Source organism: Trachemys scripta, chromosome 4 (assembly GCF_013100865.1).
Source record: "Trachemys scripta elegans isolate TJP31775 chromosome 4, CAS_Tse_1.0, whole genome shotgun sequence".
Classification (NCBI taxonomy): Eukaryota; Metazoa; Chordata; order Testudines; family Emydidae; genus Trachemys; species Trachemys scripta.
Window position 1 is genome coordinate 62,302,346 of NC_048301.1, and position 20,812 is coordinate 62,323,157.

Consider the following 20,812-nt stretch of genomic DNA (forward strand, 5'->3'; position numbering starts at 1 on the left):
ATCCTCCTATTACTTCACCCCAGGCACTGGCTCTAGTAGCCAGCCTCTTCTAGGTTGAGAAGGCATTTCTTCTGACCGTCCATTCAGTCTCTTCTGTCTGTTCATCAAAATCTATGAATCATGCCAAACCTGAGAGAGCTTTTCCATGTGACCTACAGCAAAATGAGTGGGGTCCCACTAACGCAATTCTACTAAGCACTTTCAGCTCCAAACAATTCAATAGATGAATCAAATAGTTCTGTTAAAAATTAGCTTCAAGTTTTGCGATTTGGGGTGAACGGATTTTAAAAAATGAAGCTAATTCATTCTCCCTGTCCTATTCAGGATGCATGAGTTAAACATAAAGCCCATTCAGTTCTCTCCAAGACATACAAGTTTCTCTAACTAAATTCCAGACCCCCAAATTATCTCAAAGGAAGCCACTCAAAACTGAGTGACAGTACTATACCTTTCCATTTAGAAAACTGCTCATGCTGTGTGTACTCGTTGTGCATCTGAAAACCCCTTAAGAAACTGTGGTACTTTGATACCGCTGGGCGATCCGTTAAAATATCTCGAAGTGCATTGGAAATGCCTCCTGCAGGAGTGTACATACAAGTAGCCATCTCATGTGGCCTTTCAGGTAGATCAGGCTCTTCCTCTGAAGAAAAGTGGTAGAAATATCATAAATTATCCATGTCGTAGGGGCAGGGGGGAGGTGTGGAATAGTCTTCTGCAATAGTAGTAATAATAATAATTTATTATTTATATAATTTTCTAAACATGCGCCTAAGGTCTGGATTCAAAGCCCGCTGAAGTCAATGGGAGTCTTTCAACAGACAACAATGGGCTTTAGATCAGGACCTTAATGCACCTTCAGAATGAGGGCTGAGATTCAAATTAGACAACGTTGTCATGATATTCTTTTCCTTGGGGGAAGCAATTGGAAGAACTGGCCCAGACTATTTCATCTCCCTTGATCTGGGTTTTCTGAAGACCATTTGTGACTCAGTTTCACTGCCTGTGTGGTATATTGGATACATGCACTCAAAACTGTAGAAGGGCTCATTTGTAAAGGTCCAAATAAAATAAATATGTATACATTACAAAAAATAAAACAACAACATTCAAATCCAGTAGGCCTAAAGCCCATATTAATAGTTTCCTGGTCCCAGCAAAACTAACATTTCCCTCCCCTGCTCTACTTACTCCCACAGAACCCCAACAGTAAGGGCAAGTCTATACTTAAAACACTGGACCAGCGCAGCTGTAGCACTTCAGTGAAGACACTACTGACACCAATGGCAGAGGTTCTCCTATTGGCATAGGTACTTCACCTCCATCTTCACAAGAGGTAGTAGCTATGTCAACAGGAGAAGCCCTCCTATCAAAATAGCACTGTCTTCACCAGGGAGTCATGTCAGTTTAATTGGCTCGCTCAGGGGTGGATTTCATATACTCATAAACAACATAGTTATAACGACATAATTCCCTAGCGTAAGACCTAGCTTAGGAAAACTGGGGAAATAGACTGACTTTGTAACATGACCTCAAAGTCAGCAAATGCAGAGAAAAGGGGAGGCAAATTTTAGCGTCAAAGACCCCTCATTGAAAATGCCCTGCTATCAGCCCCACCCATTTACACCCAAAGGTGTTAGTTTGTGCAGTCTAGCTGACCGTAGTTGCCGCTGTTTCACACAAGGAATAAGGCAGTGTCCAACGTAGTCCAGGGGAAATGTTTAGAGTAAAAAGCAACATTTTGAATTGCATCTGGAAACAAACTGGGGGGTTAGCAGAGATTCCAGAACACAGGCAAAATATGCTTTATGTGGGAAGCAACACTAAGTGCTTTCCTGCATGAACACTAAGTTCAGTAGAGGAAATTCTTCTTCACGGTCCTTATGAGACAACATCTTGAGACAACCTCATTTTTTCTTAGCTCCTTTTCATTAGGCTCCACACTATGGCAACTCTCCTTCACCTAAAGAGTATCTTATTATTGCTGCTTCAAGATCAATCAAAGAGAGTGCTATTCAGCAACACCAGGCATTGCTTACCTTTCCTGGCCCTGCCCTGGCCCTGAGAATGAGCACACTGCCAAGGTATAGTTCTCACATCAGATGAGCATACAGGAGCAATCAAAACAAAATGGAAGGGAAAGCCAGATTTACCTATTTCAGTCACTCTGTCTTGGGTCCATCTGTGCCAGAAGTCCTCTGAATTGTCAGCTGCATGCCATGCATCCAAGAGATTCTTGGAAAATACACTACTCCACATTCCTATCAAGGGGAAGAGATTTAATAGCAACATATGAGTCCAAGTGAAGACTGATGCATGTGTAGTGAACATGACCTTTTGTCCCTCCCCACAAATCTGTTTCACGTTTCTTTCTAATTTTAACATATAGCCCAGGCTTCTACAACTAGATTCCTGGAGCAGGAAAAGAAGGCTGTAAAGCAAGTCTCTCCTGAGGGTGCAATGTCTATAGATCTTATATGAGTTAAATTTGCAAAGCTGATTTACACCCATATTTATAATCACTGTAAAATTTTCAAAATAAGAGACCTCTGAAATTGGACTATCACCTAGATCCAAATATTGGCAGATTCCTCAATCCAGCTTTTGCTCCTCAGCTGTTGGAACTCTGTATTTCAATGAGAGAGGCGGTTCAAAAATGGTAAAAACTTCACAGGATATTTCAAAGTTGTTTCTATTTCCTAGTGTTTGACCTGGAACAATTTGTTTTTCTTTTTCCCTGAAATATGTCTTTGACAATTTTGAATTTTAATTTGTCCCCTTTCTCTTTTTTCCCTCCCTTTTTGTCATTGAATGCAGTAGAATAAAAAAAATCTCCAAAGTCAGGCTCCCCCATTCCCAACTTATTTTGTTTTTTTTCCTTTTGCCATTATGTAACTTTTCCAAAGTGGAAAAAGTCTTGAAAAGTTACAGAGTGGCTGAAGGAAACAGAGAAAAGAAAAGTAAAAAAGTGTGGGGGGTGAGGGAGAACCCTAGATATCATTCATTCTACTGCATTCAGTAGCAAACAGGAATGGAAGGGTGGAAAAGTGGAAGGGAACACAGTTCAAAATATTTAGTTTGATAAAAACCCAGAACATTAAAAATACATAAATAACCTTTTTCAAAAGTCTTTGTTTTAATAGAAAGGCATTTTAATAAAAAAAAATCAAATTAAAACTCTCTCTAATCAGCACAAATTCAGGGAATCAGCCACAGAGGTTATCATTAGAGGTGGATGGGACATAGTTTTCCCATCCCACAAATATTTTTGAGAGTTCACATTTTTCTGCCCATTTCTGAAAGTCAAAAATCTCAAAAATATTTGCAAATGAAAATTCCAATTTTTCCCCCACTTCGGGTCAATTGAAACATTTTGTTTTGATAATTTTGAAATTTTGCATTTTGATTTCAACTTTTTTCTTTTATTAGACCCTTTCCCCCATCCAATTAGATTACATTTCAAAACAAAAATCATTTTGAAGCAGAAAACCAACATGACAATATACTTTCCCATTTTGACAATTTCCAACTTTTTTTTTCCGTTAAGTCAGGAAATTTCACAGTTTCAGTTTGGACAAATCAGCATTATTCAATGAAAACAATTTGTCAAAAAAAATTCTGAGGTGCTCTAGTTCTTATCTCTCTAACAGCCAGAAGATAGCAGACTTTTCTATATCTCTATTTATTCTCTTTTTTCAAATTTCTGTGGATATATAATTTTCTTTTATACGTTGCTTCTCCAGCTTCTTTCATAACCCCCCGTTTGCTACTATATATTGTTTATACATGTAACTATTCTTTAAATCCTTGAAGAGATGTTGGCATACAGTATGAATGAAAGACATTATTACTGGGCTTAGACATGCTGCTATTTATTGGGCTAAATTTTCAATGTTATCGTGCTGTATTCCTCAGGGTTCTAAATTAACAGTAGAGCTACGCCTAAGGGGCTGAACTGCAGAGATTTGGAATATAAAAGTGTGTGATGTTTTCTGCAAACTCAGGTGTTAAAGGTGTATAAAATCTCATATCTGCTCTGAATCTATCATTTGGAATCACAAGAAAATGAAACCAAGTGCAACTGTTTAGAACAATTAGGAAGATTTAGAATCACATTTAACTTTATCTGCTGCTCATTAAGGTATAGAAACATTTTCTGCAATTAATACTGCACCACTACAACCAGTCACAGAACAGTGGCTTGCCAGGCACTGGTTTCCATTGCTATTAGTGTTCTTATTAGGTAAACACTTTCCCAAATGAATAAGACACCTTGCATGAAGCAGATCCGAGATTCTGGGAGCTTCTTCATCAGCCGGCCCATGAAGAACTCGCTTCCAAAATCCTCCGCACGAATAAAGGCTCCATATTTCAGGAATCCCACCTCATAGGGGGTGAACTCCACCCACTCTGCAAACAGAGCCACAAAAAACTATTTAACTGCAGTGGGTAACTAGACATGGTGTTAGCCAACAGGTAAAGAGAGTTAAAAGTAGAATAAACCTTCTGAGTTTCAGCTTTTTCAGGTTATAACATAGTTCACCTTGGTCCACCCAGTCTGGGGGTTGTGGCGGCTCAAGGAACCCCAAACCCCTCCATGGGGGAGCCTGCAGCCAATCAACCAAAGTAGCAGAAGAGGGGCAAGGCTAGGAGCAATGGGGAGGAGTAATGAGTCAGCATGTCCCCATGGCAACCTATAGTGACAGGGCTCCTATGCAGCCCCAAATGACAATTCAAGTAGCTCTCCCCTGACAGGACCTAAAGGTGGGCAGCATTGCAAACACTGGGGAGCATCTCCTGGGGCATAGCCACTCTTGCAAAGAGAATGGATGGGAACTCTCAGTGGAATGGGATTCGTGCTCTGTGGATATAAACATTTTATTTCAAATGGGTAAAAGGTATATTTACAATTAATCTGACAATGGTCAGAACACTCATGTACCAAAGTAAATGTAAGCGATACATATAGGGTGATATTTGTCCCTATGCAAGGGCCAGCAAGAGGTCTATGCATCACTTCAATCCCATGTACACCCTCTAAATCAGAATTATGAATGTGTCAAATGAAGACCGAGAATAGTGTAACACCACTTTGTTTTCCACTTCCTGTCCATTTCAGATTCATTGATGGAGCAATATTGGGTCTGAAAGAGAACATAGATTCAACTTCCTTTTCATTGAGGAAAGGGTTCGTTCCTCCAATGAAAGGGAGACCAGGATGTAATTTGACTTCTATTCCTTTTGATTTGTCATGCAAAAGAAGCACTGAACTAGTGGTGAGTGATCTCCAAAAGGTTCAGAGAATTAGTTTCTTTAAGGGCCTATAAGTTCAGATACTTAACTGAATATCTAGACCTCTAAGGTCTGCAAGATGTGTCTGGAAATCTCATGAGAATGGGCTCTTACAAGATGTCCACAATCCCTGCTTCCAATCAGGCTGATGGAGTAATACTGGGAGAACAACCTATTTCACCATAATTCTGCACATTTAACTTCAGGCCCTGGCTAGATCCCAGTGTATATGTGCACACACATAAGGAAACACAATAATATATGTATGCTAAAGTATGCAAACTTTGTTAACCCTCCTAATAGGATTGTTTCAGTCACAGGGTGAAAGTTTGGAAGGTTCCCGTGTTATCCCATCGGTGTGTCCAAGCCTAAGTAGGAACTTCTTAGATTTAAACTCAGCTGTAACTCTGAAATATAATCATTACCTCTAAAATCTTTAGTGGTAATGTTGTCCTTGACATTGAGAGCCAGGTAGATGGGCAGTGGGTTCTGACCCCAATTCACTGCCCGTTGCTGATCTGAGAGTTTATGTTCATCTTTCTGTTTTTGAAGAAAAAATGGTTAACTGAGAAACAACAGCAATGACACAAGAATCTACTGTAATACTTGCTTATAGAATCACAGAGTTCTATTGGGCTACTGCAGGTACCGACTCCAGCACACACTGACAGGACTGAACTTTCTGCTAACCCCCACTCCTCCCTCAGGTCAGATCAACAACATAACACACAAGACAACAACTTAACACTAAAATAAGGCTATAGCTCCATGTACTGGTGGAGGTGCTGCATACACTAATCATTGCACTACCACAACATCTGAGTTTGGAAGTCACTGAAATGTCTGAATTCCCTCCTAGGTTCTCCTCTATGTACTTCACTCACAGGAAGAGAGATTTGGGTAGAAGTCAGGGGCCTCTGAGTGGTCTTGGTTAAGATGGATCCTATTAACCAGCCTACACTCTATTTCAATGTGTGATACTAGAATTTGCAGACTAAACAGTATATCCTTAGCATTGCATTTTCATGTATTGTGCAAAAAATAGGATAGACAATGCTATTTCTACTGTTCTCCTATATTTGAATGTCATCTTTTTAAAATATGATTTTGTCAAGCCACCATGTCAATGACACTCCTCCCAAATTAATTCCAAAGTTTGTTTTTTTTAGAAAAAGCGAATATTGAGATACAGTAGAACCTCAACGTTATGAACACCAGAGTTATGAACTGACCAGTCAACCACACACCTCATTTGGAACCGGAAGTACACAATCAGGCAGCACCAGAGACAAAAATAAAAAGCAAATACAGTACAATATTGTGTTAAACATAAACTACTAAGAAATAAAGGGATAGCAGCACTTTTCTTCTGCATAGTAAAGTTTCAAAGCTGTATTAAGTCAATGTTTAGTTGTGAGCTTTTGAAAGAACAACCATAACGTTTTGTTCAGAGTTACAAATATTTCAGTTACAAACAACCTCCGTTTCCAAGGTGTTCGTAACTCTAAGGTTCTACTGTATCTATAGTGGGGAAAAAAATCTGAAATGAAATATATTTTTTAAAACAATCTCTCAAAACAGCGAAACAGAATTTTATCAAATTTTACAAAATAACTTCTGGCCCGAGAATAAGAAAGAAAAATGTCACATGAAAAAGGGGTTTGGCTTTGCCCATAAAATTTGAAAGGGCTTCTTTCACCATTAGTGTGGCAATACCACTGAGACACTATCATTTTTCAAGCTTTGCTTGTGCACATCTTACAATAACTTTCAAAGTTAGCCACAGAAACACTTGCTTGAGATAAAATCCAAAACAGCTGCCACAAGCTGATGAACAGCAATTTTAAAGGTCCTGTAAGTTTAAGGTCTGACAGAGCCATAGATCCACTATATATTTTTAATGACTGCATTGAACATACAATGTACTTTAATACAGTTGAACCTCACTAAGGTACACCTTGCTGAATGACACCCCTTATAACCACCACAAAAATTGACAGTCTCCAGTTCTCAGCAAAGATTTAGTAGCTGATGCTCTAGGGGAGCTTCAGCACACTAAGATTTGGTTATTTTTTTACAAAATATGCTACACAACATTTACTAGTATATGCCGTGTTGTGGCTGTGTCGATCCCAGGATATTTGAAAGGCAAGATGGGTGAGATAATATGTTTTATTGGACCAACTTCTGTTAGTGAGCTCTGGCTAACTGTCTCACTAATCCAATAAAAGATATTACCTCCCCCACCTTATCTCTTTAATTTACTAATATACTCTGGATTACAGATGCTCTCCGGGTTACGCAAACGCGATTTATGCAAATCCGCACTTACGGAAAAAAATCCGTAAGCTAGAAAGTTTGTGGGGTTTTTTTGTTTTTTTTTTTTGCATAATGGTCAGGTATACGTTCCCGATTTATGCAAAATTCGAGTTATGCAAGGCATTCTGGAACAGAACGCTTGCGTAAATTGGGGAGCGTCCATATTAACTTATCAGTGGTTCTCAATCTTCTCCATACTGATACCCCTTTTCCATAACAAAAACTTGCCCACACACATCTAAATTCCCCTTTCATTTAGTCAGGATCTAGCCAGGTTCCCCTCTGCCATTTCACTCTGTGAGAAGGGCAAGAGGGTTGCAACCCTTCACGTTGTGAACCTCTGTCCTAAATAATTAGCCTGAAACTACAGTTGAGAAAATACATGAAAATGCAGTACGTGTTTCATTGCCCTTGATTTGTTTCTCTTCTGTTGTTCATTTATTCACTAAGTCACAAAATTTAGTAACTCTCTCTGTATCTCACTATCATTAGCATGTGATCATAAGGTCCTATTCTGTGCATGAGATATTGATTTGCCATCAACCCAGTGGAATTTCTTTGAGTGAATAACTCTATAAAGATATTGTATGGGTCTCTCTTCCTAGGGTTTAATTCTCTTTTAATTTTTAGAAAGAGACCATAATCCTTAGTGAAAAGAGGGATGTATACAGTACCCCATCATTCAACATGGATTCAATCATGAGCCCCCAGAGATCTATAAAAGATGTCTTGTATCCTGCTTGGGTGCGTTGACTGAGCTCCCTATGATAATTCTTCAGACTTTCCAAGGAAAAAGCACTCATTTTGGATTTGGATGCTTGCTTCCGAGCTTCAATGATTAGCTCCCCTAGATCCTTATGTGACCAATCATCATCTTCATACAAGTTTGTCATGGTCCTGGGAACAGAAAATACTATGTTAAAGACAACAGTGAATTAGAATTAGGAGCCTGTGAAACTCAAAGGATCTATGTGGCAAAGCTTCATGCAAACTTTTTTCAGATTCCCTTCACTTAAACTAAACTCACTCCACCTATGTTTTGTTTAGAGTTTCAGAGATGAACAAATTCCAAAGCCCAGAGGGAAACTCATCTGACAACATTGGGTTTGGGGTCAAAGATGTGCAAATCCACATGATTTCCAAGTTTCAACATGGTTTCCACTCCAACGCAAAAAAATTCAATCTAGGTTCACCGTCAAAACTCAGCTTGAAACCTTACCCAGGATTGAGGAAATGTTCACAAATCTCAGGTAAACTCTCCTTGTTTCATTTAGTAATTTTTACACCACTCCATTCAGAATACATACTGTATGGAACGCTATCCAATGACTCCCCACTGGTATTCATGAATGGGGTTAAATTACCTAAAATAATGATTATTTTTGCTAGCTGAAATCTAAGTGCCAGGAAAAGAACTATTAGCTAGAAAATAAGAAAAAATTAGGTTTAGGTGAAAATGTTCTGAAGTACCTAAGTGATATAGGAGCCTAAGTCTCATTTTCAAAAGTGACATGGGAGCCTAAATCTCATTGATTTTCAATTAGACTTAAGGTCCCAAGTGCCTAAATCACTTTTTAAAATGGAACTTAGGCAACTTTGAAAATTTTACCCTTAGGCCGTGTCTACGGGGACTGTAGCTGAATAGCTAGGATGCTGTAGCTATGCTGGCATAACCCTGTAATGTATTTCCAAGCAGGATAACACATTCCTTGAGCACGTCTCTCATTCCCAGAAGCTTAGAGAAGGATCAAATAAAACCTTATAAAATGACCTCCTTACCATGTTGTGCCAGATGAGCCAGTGATGTATGAAACACAGTCCAGAACATTCAGTTTCTGAAGACCCAAAATGCTGCCATACATGGCTGTCAAAGCTCTTATCCCACCTCCTGTTGTTGTCACAGCCACAACTGGCACCTGTTCAACACACACGAAAGCAGAAAGTTGGTGACAAACAACGAGGAGCATTAACAGTTAAAAAGGAGAAAGATAAGCAAAAGGTGAGCAAAAAATGTGAGTGGTTACAGCATTCCCATAAACTCTGGCACAGCAAAATAATACAAGGGCGGCACTGCATATGCTTCATTCTAAATTGTTTGATACTCTCCTTGCTGCTGAATACAGTGAAGTTCAGATTCTTCCATTGTCAAAGTGGGTTTTTTTTTAAATATGTATGGTAATTGGGATCAAACTCAGCTTTGGGATTCTCCTAAACAGGGTATTCACCTGGAGGCCAACATAGGAATAGCCAGTCCAGACTAGAACATTGGTCTGTCAAACTTGAGATCTCCTTGGCCTGAACAGGACCTGGAGAGAAGACTTCCTCATGGAACACCCTTCTCCTGAGCCAACTGGGGGCCTGAAGGGGGTAGAACACTCATGTGCCTATTGTCCTGGCCTGGGGAAAGGAGAGACAAGGATCCCCTGGGTATCGCCTTTCTACACAGGACACACCGTACTTCCTCAGTCCCCCTCCAACAACACACCACTCATCATAACTAGCACCAGCAGTGACTCCCACTGAAACACCATGAAAGATCCCCAATTGATTTCAATGGGCTTTGGACCAGGCTTTTTGTACCCAATAGGCTGAGCATTCATCTGGGGCAATACAAGACACAAGATTCTTCTGCCTCAACTACCTCATGGTCCTTCAGATCCTCTTCTAGCTGAAGAACCTTCTTCAGAGCAGCAGCAACCACTTTCTTCCGACTCTTCAGGAAATTCTGTTCCTCTGTGCACAGGTCAAATCCCAAACGTACATCTAGTTTTCTTGAGCTGCTAAACAGGCCCTGAGTCCTGAAGCCAAGGCAAAACCCAATTATTACCTGTTGTAGTCAACTCTCTCTCTCTCCATATCTATATATCTATATATATAGATAGATATATAGATAGATATAGATATATAGATATATAAAATCTTGGATATGTTTACAGAAAAGACATTCCAACACCTCTGTATAGACAGACTAATGTAAGAAATGAGAGAGAGAGAGAAAGCAATATGTGCTTAAATTTAATTCCATGAATGGTCAATGGGACTAGGAGCATGTTTAAAGCTAAGCATGGGTTTATGTGCTTTGCTGGATCGGCACCAAAAAGCTCAGCCCCTTGCGGGGTAGAGCCCTAAATTGTGTACCGTAGAAGAACAAGGCTATGGAAAGGGCGATGACACCAGACCAGCCAGTGTGTGTACAGATTTTTAATTGCTAGTTTGACTGGTGCTTCTATGGCATCTAATGAAAGAGTTTCATTAAAATGATTAGCCTATTCGCAATGTGTTGTGTTTCATTACATATTCTCATCTGCAGTTGAAATCAATTACAGATTATTATGTTTTGTTAAATGATTGCAGCAAGACATTATTCCCCGGCAAGAGCTCTGCTGACATTATCCACTTCCAAAGAACAAATGGCCTTCTCTTGAAACTGACAGACCCCCATGCCTGTACAGAGCTCTGTTGATTTCAGTTGGGCTCTGCCGGGGTCCATCCACACAGATCCAAAAGCAAGATTGGGACTCTCTTACCATTCTTTTGTCTTCACATGCAAATCAAACGTTCTGGTCTGAAAATCGAGAATGGGAAAATTATAAGAGCCATCATATTTTTAAGCTTGTGTGTCCTCTCAGCCTTGGTATGAGTTTTACCTGCTCCACAATTAGCACTGAAGCCACAGAGCCTGACCATAAATAATTCGAGAAAGATAGTTATAGACAGACTCAAAACAAGAGCTGTGCGAATAACTGATTTTTTGGTTTATTGAACAATGAAAAAAATGGGGGGAGGAATTGTTTCAAATAGACCCAAAATGAATTTTTTTCCAATTTTTTGGCTAACCGAAAAGTTTTAAAAAATTGTTTTGGGTTGAATTAAATGTTTCAGTCAACACAAAATAAAATATTTTACTTTCAAGTTTTTAAATCTTTATTACATTTCGAAACAAAGTTATTTTGAATTGAAAAATCAAAAGCCTTTCATTTAAAAAATAAGGTTTTTCATTTTTTTAATTTATTGGGGGTTTTTTTCAACTGAAACAACACAGCAAATTCAACACAAATTTGTGAAAAGTCTTCATCAACTCGAATCTGTATTTTTCATAAAAAAGTTTCATCTGAAAACTTTCACACAGTTCTATTCAACACCACTAGTTAATTCTCAGTCTAATATTTTAACTCAACGTTTCCAATGTTTTCAGGCACCTGTACCAGTTTAAAAGACTTAAGGCCTCAGCCAGTAATTGCTACCTTTAATTAAGCTATGGCATACCAATTTATGCTCTAAATCCCAGGCTAATTAGTCATGGACATGAGTTAATAATGGGCCAGAACCTCAGCTATTATAAATCAGCATAGTTCCATTAAGGTCAATAAGAATATGCTAATTTAGACCATCTGAGATTCCAACCCTCTGGGTGCAAACTGATTTTTTACATGCATTTATCCTACATGTTTGTGTGGATTTCACTCTGGTTTGTTGTTGTTATTTTAATTTGGACACCATTTCTTATCTTCCCTGATGAAAAAGGAAGACATGGAAGAAGTAAATCCCTCCCCAAAGCAGGCAGAGCTAGGCTGATGCACAGAGCACAAAGAAATTATCCTATTATAGGAAAGTCTGGTAACACCACCTTTTATTAAGGTTGCCCGAAATTTCCATTATAGACCCTGTGTTTTCAATTGTTTGTAACTTTGCCAGGCTTTAATGTTTGGGCTAAAATTTTCCATGCTGGGTTTCTGCCTCAGGATGAATATTTTTGGAAAGTTTCAGACAATATGTTCAGTCATTTCCGGGAATGAGTTTAAGGAAAAATTAATTTCTTTGTTCATGTTAGAAAAATTCTTACAACATTTTCATTGGAAATTGCAGTGCCCCAATGCTTTGGAGCAGGGACTTGAAATTTGGCCTTTCTGTCAAGGATGTGCCATTTGTTATTCCCATGAAAATCCACCCAAATTTGACTAAATTGTAATTCTGTGAAACAAAAGCCAGACCAAAAGAAAAACAAAATTAGATTGGGATAAGGAGCTGGGGTGACAGGGTGAAACTGGGACTCGAAACTGTGAGGGAGGTAAAAAAGGAACAGAGTGGGATTTGGGACGGGGGTGAGACTAAAACTGACGGGGGGAAGGATACTGGGACTGGAAGGTGCGGGGGGAGACTGGGAGGCAGTGGGACACAGACTGCAGGAAGATTGGGATTGAAGCTCTGAGTGGGTGGAGAATGGGACTGAGAGTTGGAGTGACGACTGGGACTGGCTAGGCAAGGAGATTGGGATTGAAATGTGAAGACGGTGTGGAAAAGAGGGCACTAAGCCATGGACAGGTGGAAAGAGTTGAAGGAGAAGGGATCAATCTTGGTGGCAATGGACAGAAGGATCTTTGACCACTAGATGTGCTAACCTACAGAGCTTGGAATGGGACCCAGTATTCCTGAATCTCTAAATTCCTCTGCTGTCAGCAAATATCTGTGAAACCCACTAGCAAAGGGCATGTGTCACATCCCCTTCTAGTGCTGCTCCATATAGAGAATGACAACCTACTACTGCTGTCAGTTACTCCATTAGCTCAAGAGGCAGATGTCTGGACAGTGAATGTAAAAGTTCCAACTCTGATGATGATCTATATGGGTGTCAATATGATGCCATATGATGGAATTTCTGTTTTTTTTCAGTTTGCCATTTTTAAAACATCAGAAATAACAATTACAAAAAAAAACATTAAAAGAATATTAAGTTTTCACTGTCAAGCACTCACAAGTTAGGACATGCCACAATTAAGGTTACCGGTGCAACCTTAATTTGGCCTTTTGTCCATCCACATGATGATACAGTCTTAAATATTTGATTACAAACTATTTTTCCTTACAGGACCCTGGTTCATTCAGTGCTCAGAATTGATCTGTTTTGAGGATGCATCTGGGTTGTATAGTAAAGAAGTCTTTTGTCTATGGGATCCCTGTCTCATTTGTTGCAGAAGTTGGAAGGTATGTAGTGAATGGTGTGCAGAGAATTACAGGAAGAGAAAGGATGGTCTCATGGTTAAGGCAGTTGAATGCTGTCCTGAAGAACTGGCCACTGCAGAAGTCATGGAGTTCTTGGAAAGTCACGGAATCCATGACTTCCATGACCTCCATGACAAACTCGCAGCCTTAGTGATGAGCACCATACAAAATCCCATGAGGAAATTAATAATTTTGTCTGTGGAGCAGGGTTTGAATAGTGGGCAGTAAAGGCTTGAGGCCACAAATTTAACAATGAGGAGATATCAAAATACTGAACAGCTGCTTATTAAATGAGCACCATCCATCCTGTGAGCTGAATGAGGCAAAGGTCCTGTGGAAAAAATAGCATGTAGTCGTATAATTAAAAACTCTATTATAATGCATATGCTTAAGGGAACCGAACTGAAGTTATACAGGCAATTTCCTAACTTTCAAGTGCTTGACTTTGCAACCTTCATGTTCTTTTAACATGTGTATGTGTCTGTGTGTATGCAACAACATATAAACTGACTGGAGTTTAGCAACAATGCAAAGTTGTTTCTCTGTAAGTTGAAAACATCCTGGTTTGGTATTTATTCTATCAAGACTGGTGAGTTGACACTCACCTCTCCTATTGTTACTTTATCTTGAATGGGAAGTGAATTCAGAGCTAGAGTCAGGGACTCACTTTCATCTTGACTTGAGGAAGTCTAAAAAGAAAATGGTAGGGGAGGTTAATTGTAATACAACAAGGAGGAAATGGTTAAACATTTTGCCCCCACACTTCCAAGTCCCCAGAAAAGATAAACAAATGAGCTGTGTTCATAAAGGTCCGTGATGAAAACGTACCACAGAGAGCTGTCTCATCTTTGGTAGTGCAATGCCCAGTTCTGAGTGATTATACTTGATATAGTGGAATCTGGCAGGAGAAGCAGGACAAAGGCAGGAGCTCAGTGAAAGGTTCTGGGTTCCTTCATAGGATCCTTCCACTGTAAAAGCGAATTTTCTTTCTAAACAGGTGACAAAACAAACATTGAACCCATGATTATCACATCTTTAACTAATTTAAAACAACATTTCAGAGTTCTCTACATTGAGTTCATAATGTGGATGCTGCTTAATAAGCCAATAATGTTCCAAGACACCATATAAACCATGTATCCATAATTTTTTATAGCCATAATAAACATTGTCTAGGGGCCCAGTCCTGTGAGCACCATCAACTCCCAGTGAAGTCAATGAGGGGACTTGGCATCTCTCACAGTCAGGCCATAAGGCATTTACACTGTAGAATACAAGGGAGTTCTGGATAAAAGGGATTCAGGTAATTGGGAGGATTGCCCTATAAGAGAGACATTCATTTAGTTATATTACACTCCAATATAGAAAAGCTCTTTTACTTTATGTTATATTAATTTTGACAGTCAGTGGTTTAGGTTACATAAATAATTATACTGATTTATATGTGCATCTTGGCTTCAGCTTTAGTTCCTTTATAAAACAAATCTCATTATATTCTAATGATATACAAATGCGAGAAGTATGGGGAATAAGCAGGAAGAACTGGAAGTGCTAATAAATAAATACAACTATGACATTGTTGGCATCACTGAAACTTGGTGGGATAATACACATGATTGGAATGTTGGTGTGGATGGGTACAGCTTGCTCAGGAAGGATAGACAGGGGAAAAAGGGAGGAGGTGTTGCCTTATATATTAAAAATGTACACACTTGGACTGAGGTAGAGATGGACATAGGAGACGGAAGTGTTGAGAGTCTCTGGGTTAGGCTTAAAGGGGCAAAAAACAAGGGAGATGTCATGCTAGGAGTCTACTACAGGCCACCTAACCAGGTGGAAGAGGTGGATGAGGCTTTTTTCAAGCAACTAACAAAATCATCCAAAGCCCAAGATTTGGTGGTGATGGGGGACTTCAACTATCCGGATATATGTTGGGAAAATAACACAGCGGGGCACAGACTATCCAACAAATTCTTGGACTGCATTGGAGACAACTTTTTATTTCAGAAGGTTGAAAAAGCTACTGGGGGGAAGCTGTTCTAGACTTGATTTTAACAAATAGGGAGGAACTCGTTGAGAATGTGAAAGTAGAAGGCAGCCTGGGTGAAAGTGATCATGAAATCATAGAGTTTGCAATTCTAAGGAAGGGTAGAAGGGAGAACAGCAAAATAGAGACAATGGATTTCAGGAAGGCAGATTTTGGGAAGCTCAGAGAGCTGATGGGTAAGGTCCCATGGGAATCAAGACTGAGGGGAAAAACAACTGAGGAGAGTTGGCAGTTTTTCAAAGGGACACTATTAAGGGCCCAAAAGCAAGCTATTCCGCTGGTTAGGAAAGATAGAAAATGTGGCAAAAGACCACCTTGGCTTAACCACGAGATCTTGCACGATCTAAAAAATAAAAAGGAGTCATATAAAAAATGGAAACTAGGACAGATTACAAAGGATGAATATAGGCAAACAACACAGGAATGCAGGGGCAAGATTAGAAAGGCAAAGGCACAAAATGAGCTCAAACTAGCTACGGGAATAAAAGGAAACAAGAAGACTTTTTATCAATACATTAGAAGCAAGAGGAAGACCAAAGACAGGGTAGGCCCACTGCTTAGTGAAGAGGGAGAAACAGTAACAGGAAACTTGGAAATGGCAGAGATGCTTAATGACTTCTTTGTTTCGGTCTTCACCGAGAAGTCTGAAGGAATGCCTAACATAGTGAATGCTAATGGGAAGGGGGTAGGTTTAGCGGATAAAATAAAAAAAGAACAAGTTAAAAATCACTTAGAAAAGTTAGATGCCTGCAAGTCACCCGGGCCTGATGAAATGCATCCTAGAATACTCAAGGAGCTAATAGAGGAGGTATCTGAGCCTCTAGCTATTATCTTTGGAAAGTCATGGGAGACAGGAGAGATTCCAGAAGACTGGAAAAGGGCAAATATAGTGCCCATTTATAAAAAGGGAAATAAAAACAACCCAGGTAACTACAGACCAGTTAGTTTAACTTCTGTGCCAGGGAAGATAATGGAGCAAGTAATTAAGGAAATCATCTGCAAACACTTGGAAGGTGGTAAGGTGATAGGGAACAGCCAGCATGGATTTGTGAAGAACAAATCATGTCAAACCAATCTGATAGCTTTCTTTGATAGGATAACGAGCCTTGTGGATAAGGGTGAAGCGGTGGATGTGGTATACCTAGACTTTAGTAAGGCATTTGATACGGTCTCACATGATATTCTTATTGATAAACTAGGCAAATACAAATTAGATGGGGCTACTATAAGGTGGGTGCATAACTGGCTGGATAACCGTACTCAGAGAGTTGTTGTTAATGGTTCCCAATCCTGCTGGAAAGGCGTAACGAGTGGGGTACCGCAGGGGTCTGTTTTGGGACCGGCTCTGTTCAATATCTTCATCAACGACTTAGATATTGGCATAGAAAGTACGCTTATTAAGTTTGCGGATGATACCAAACTGGGAGGGATTGCAACTACTTTGGAGGACAGGGTCATAATTCAAAATGATCTGGACAAATTGGAGAAATGGGCTGAGGTAAACAGGATGAAGTTTAACAAAGACAAATGCAAAGTGCTCCACTTAGGAAGGAAAAATCAATTTCACACATACAGAATGGGAAAAGACCGTCTAGGAAGGAGTATGGCAGAAAGGGATCTAGGGGTTATAGTGGACCACAAGCTAAATATGACTCAACAGTGTGATGCTGTTGCAAAAAAAGCAAACATGATTCTGGGATGCATTAACAGGTGTGTTGTGAGCAAGACACGAGAAGTCATTCTTCCGCTCTACTCTGCTCTGGTTAGGCCTCAGCTGGAGTATTGTGTCCAGTTCTGGGCGCCGCATTTTAAAAAAGATGTGGAGAAATTGGAAAGGGTCCAAAGAAGAGCAACAAGAATGATTAAAGGTCTTGAGAACATGACCTATGAAGGAAGGCTGAAAGAACTGGGTTTGTTTAGTTTGGAAAAGAGAAGACTGAGAGGGGACATGATAGCAGTTTTCAGGTATCTAAAAGGGTGTCATAAGGAGGAGGGAGAGAACTTGTTCACCTTAGCCTCTAAGGATAGAACCAGAAACAATGGGTTTAAACTGCAGCAAGGGAGGTCTAGGTTGGACATTAGGAAAAAGTTCCTAACTGTCAGGGTGGTTAAACACTGGAACAAATTGCCTAGGGAGGTTGTGGAATCTCCGTCTCTGGAGATATTCAAGAGTAGGTTAGATAAATGTCTATCAGGGATGGTCTAGACAGTATCTGGTCCTGCCATGCGGGCAGGGGACTGGACTCGATGACCTCTCGAGGTCCCTTCCAGTCCTAGAATCTATGAATCTATGAATCTGCACTATAATTCTTGCTCGGAGTGTTAGAGCATTGCAGTAGCAATTCTTTCACTGCTGGTGAGATAAAACACACATTCAAAACCACTGGTTTCAGTTGATTATAACTTTCTCTGGAAATTCCTGTTTCTGGAAGGGTGGGATTTTCAAACCAGCTCAGTGAAATCAATGAGAATCCAACCCTTCATCTACTTGATTATTCTTCAGTTAGCAAGGGAGTGTTAAAACATTTTTAGCTCTTATGCAATGTTTTAGACACTTTTTGCACTCAGAGAATTCAAAAGTTTGTCCATATAAACTTAAAATTGGTATTTACAGTAGATAGGTTTGGTTTGGGCCCACCTCTCCCCTCTCTATGAACAACAGGGAAAGTACCACATCAATCCACATATTTAAGGCTATATAGGCCAACCATGAAATCCCTAAAAGGATTTTCTCAGTCAAGGAACTTGGGCTCTGATCTAGCATGAGAGCAAGCGTCCCTGACTTCAATGTGGTGAGCCGTGTGCTTACATGTTCTGCTGGATCAGGGACCAACACAGAATATTTTAAAAGTTGCACTGCAAATCCATAAGGCTATGGATATAGAGGAAACAAAATGGCTATGCACAGCCCAAGATGTGCAATGAGTATCTCGGGTAATATAGAGTATATTTCAGGACTCAAACTGCTGGTATTTGTGTCTGAAAAAGGGCAATTAGAAATTTTTAAATTGAGAAAAGAGTTTTGTTTCTCACCCCACTTACTCCCATCTTCTCTGAACTCAAACACCTGGAGACATTTCACTCCAACTCTTGGAATAGATCAGGCATGGAAAATTTCCTCTCCGTATATGAATGTTTCAGAAAGCTATGAGCATCCAACAACAACTGTTTAATTAACTACAGTTGGTGTTCAACTGTGAATGATGTAATACTCCCTATATGTTGTCTGATCAATTAGAATCTGATCCAAAGCCCATAGGAAATGTTGGGAGTTTCTCCTTTCCTTTAAAGCACGGAATGCCCTTACTGTAATGCATAGAAACAAATCACCCCAGAAATGGCAGATATTTTTCTGTTGAAATTTTGCTATAAAATTTTAACCAGTTTCATCCAACTCTACCAGTTAAGGAAGTACTAACCTGTGGGTTCCTTCTTCATCCTCCCCTCATTCACCTGAACTTCCAAACAGGAAACTTCACGAGACTGTAACAGAGACAATGAATAAAAGATAGATAAAATGAGACAGACAAAACTAAGTGTGATTCCCCTGCTAGTCTCTTGCTATAAGAACATAAGAACGCATATATTCTATCCAGATGGAAAGGAGGCGGGAGTGTTGTGCAGACCGCAAGATCAGCCCTTGGGAGGACTAATTACTTCATGATGCTCTGCAACAGCTTCCAATGAAAGTCTTTGGAGAGATTCATGTCTAGTCCTCGGCTGAAAGGATGGTGGGCTGAGACTTACTATATGACTTCTAGGATGGGTGTATACGGATGGAGAAAACAGAAGTATCCTCAGGCCTGCACCAAGGAGACAATAGATTCTCCAGGGGGAAAAATGAGAGAAAGCTACAGAAATAACAGCTGTAATTGAAAGGACCAGCCATAGAAGAAGCTTTACAGTTATATAGATATATTGCTACCTCATACCAGCCACACTGTAGGTAATGGTGTATGGGAAATTTTACAGCTATTCCAATTTTAGCTTGTCCCAACAGGAGTCACTCTAGATAATGGTGCGGGAACACTGGCTGTGAGGATGCTCACAGCTGTACCACTTCTAGTCTTTGCCATCCGGTGACACTCTGTGGGACTTTGGAGGAGCACAGCTTGGGACAGTTCACAGCTCTTCCAGTTCAGTTTCTCCTAACATGGGAGATGTGTGGGAGAGCTGACTGTCATGTTCACTGGGATCCAGTGCCAGCCTATTCCTCAGAAGAGATTTTGTGTTGGAAGGATAATTGTGGGGCAACTCGTTCTCTGTTCAAAGCAGTATGATGTGCATTACTATACAGTAGAGCAGGAGTTGGCAACCTTTGGTGGTGTGCCAACTCTTCATTTATTCACTCTAATTTAAGGTTTCGCGTGCCAGTAATACATTTTAACATTTTTAGAAGGGCTCTTTCTATAAGTCTATAATATATAACTAAACTATTGTTGTATGTAAAATAAATAAGGTTTTTAAAATGCTTAAGAAGCTTGATTTAAAATTAAATTAAAATGCAGAGCCCCCCGGACCGGTGGCCAGGACTCAGGCAGTGTGGGTGCCACTGAAAATCAGCTTGTGTGCCGCCTTTGGCACGCGTGCCATAGGTTGCCTACCCCTGCAGTAGAGGAAAGATAATAGAAAATAAAAATTACCACTAATACACCATTCGTAGCAATGTTTTCAGGAAGATCTGGACTAAAAATAAAAAGAAACATACTCAGTTCGTAACTAGTATTTAAATAATTTAAGGATATGAATTGCCATTTTTGTTCTTTATTTGTATTTTGCTTATTTTAATTTTTTTGTCACTTTTGGAAGTGTTGGGTCTGACAATACAGGCTAGCAACAGGAGTAATTCTCAATGGATTTTCCAGTTTTCCTCACATTCCTGGGAAACGCTAAATAAATCTGCTTTTTAATGCTCCTACTATTCCAGTACTAGAGCTCTGCTGAGCAGAGACTGCTCATTGTGCCAAAACAGGGTAGTTTTCAAATGTATATCAAGCTGAGTTTGCTGACAGATAGAAACCACTGAATTTATTCCATTGGCCAAAAATATCCATACTTGACCCTGGAGTTCCAGAGCTGAAAGGCTAATGAATTAGTCCAACATGGCATAATAAGCATAAGGAGACAATTTTCCCCCATTCACTTTGAACATCAATA

At 39.7% G+C, this 20,812-nt stretch overlaps 1 protein-coding gene across 1 annotated transcript in view; it reads right to left on the minus strand.

Moving 5' to 3' along the window:
* The window catches only part of LOC117876480 (cytosolic phospholipase A2 epsilon-like), a 46,947-nt gene that overhangs the window by 4,934 nt on the left and 21,201 nt on the right, over nucleotides 1-20,812 (minus strand). Inside the window, exons 6-17 of the mRNA XM_034768733.1 lie at nucleotides 20,299-20,341; nucleotides 19,075-19,138; nucleotides 14,437-14,597; nucleotides 14,214-14,297; nucleotides 11,136-11,173; nucleotides 10,250-10,406; nucleotides 9,388-9,524; nucleotides 8,283-8,505; nucleotides 5,715-5,829; nucleotides 4,270-4,407; nucleotides 2,151-2,258; nucleotides 449-640 (exon numbers count right to left, since the gene is read on the minus strand). Of these exons, the coding sequence (XP_034624624.1) occupies nucleotides 449-640; nucleotides 2,151-2,258; nucleotides 4,270-4,407; nucleotides 5,715-5,829; nucleotides 8,283-8,505; nucleotides 9,388-9,524; nucleotides 10,250-10,406; nucleotides 11,136-11,173; nucleotides 14,214-14,297; nucleotides 14,437-14,597; nucleotides 19,075-19,138; nucleotides 20,299-20,341 (1,460 nt within the window). The remainder of the gene's footprint in view (nucleotides 1-448; nucleotides 641-2,150; nucleotides 2,259-4,269; nucleotides 4,408-5,714; nucleotides 5,830-8,282; nucleotides 8,506-9,387; nucleotides 9,525-10,249; nucleotides 10,407-11,135; nucleotides 11,174-14,213; nucleotides 14,298-14,436; nucleotides 14,598-19,074; nucleotides 19,139-20,298; nucleotides 20,342-20,812) is intronic.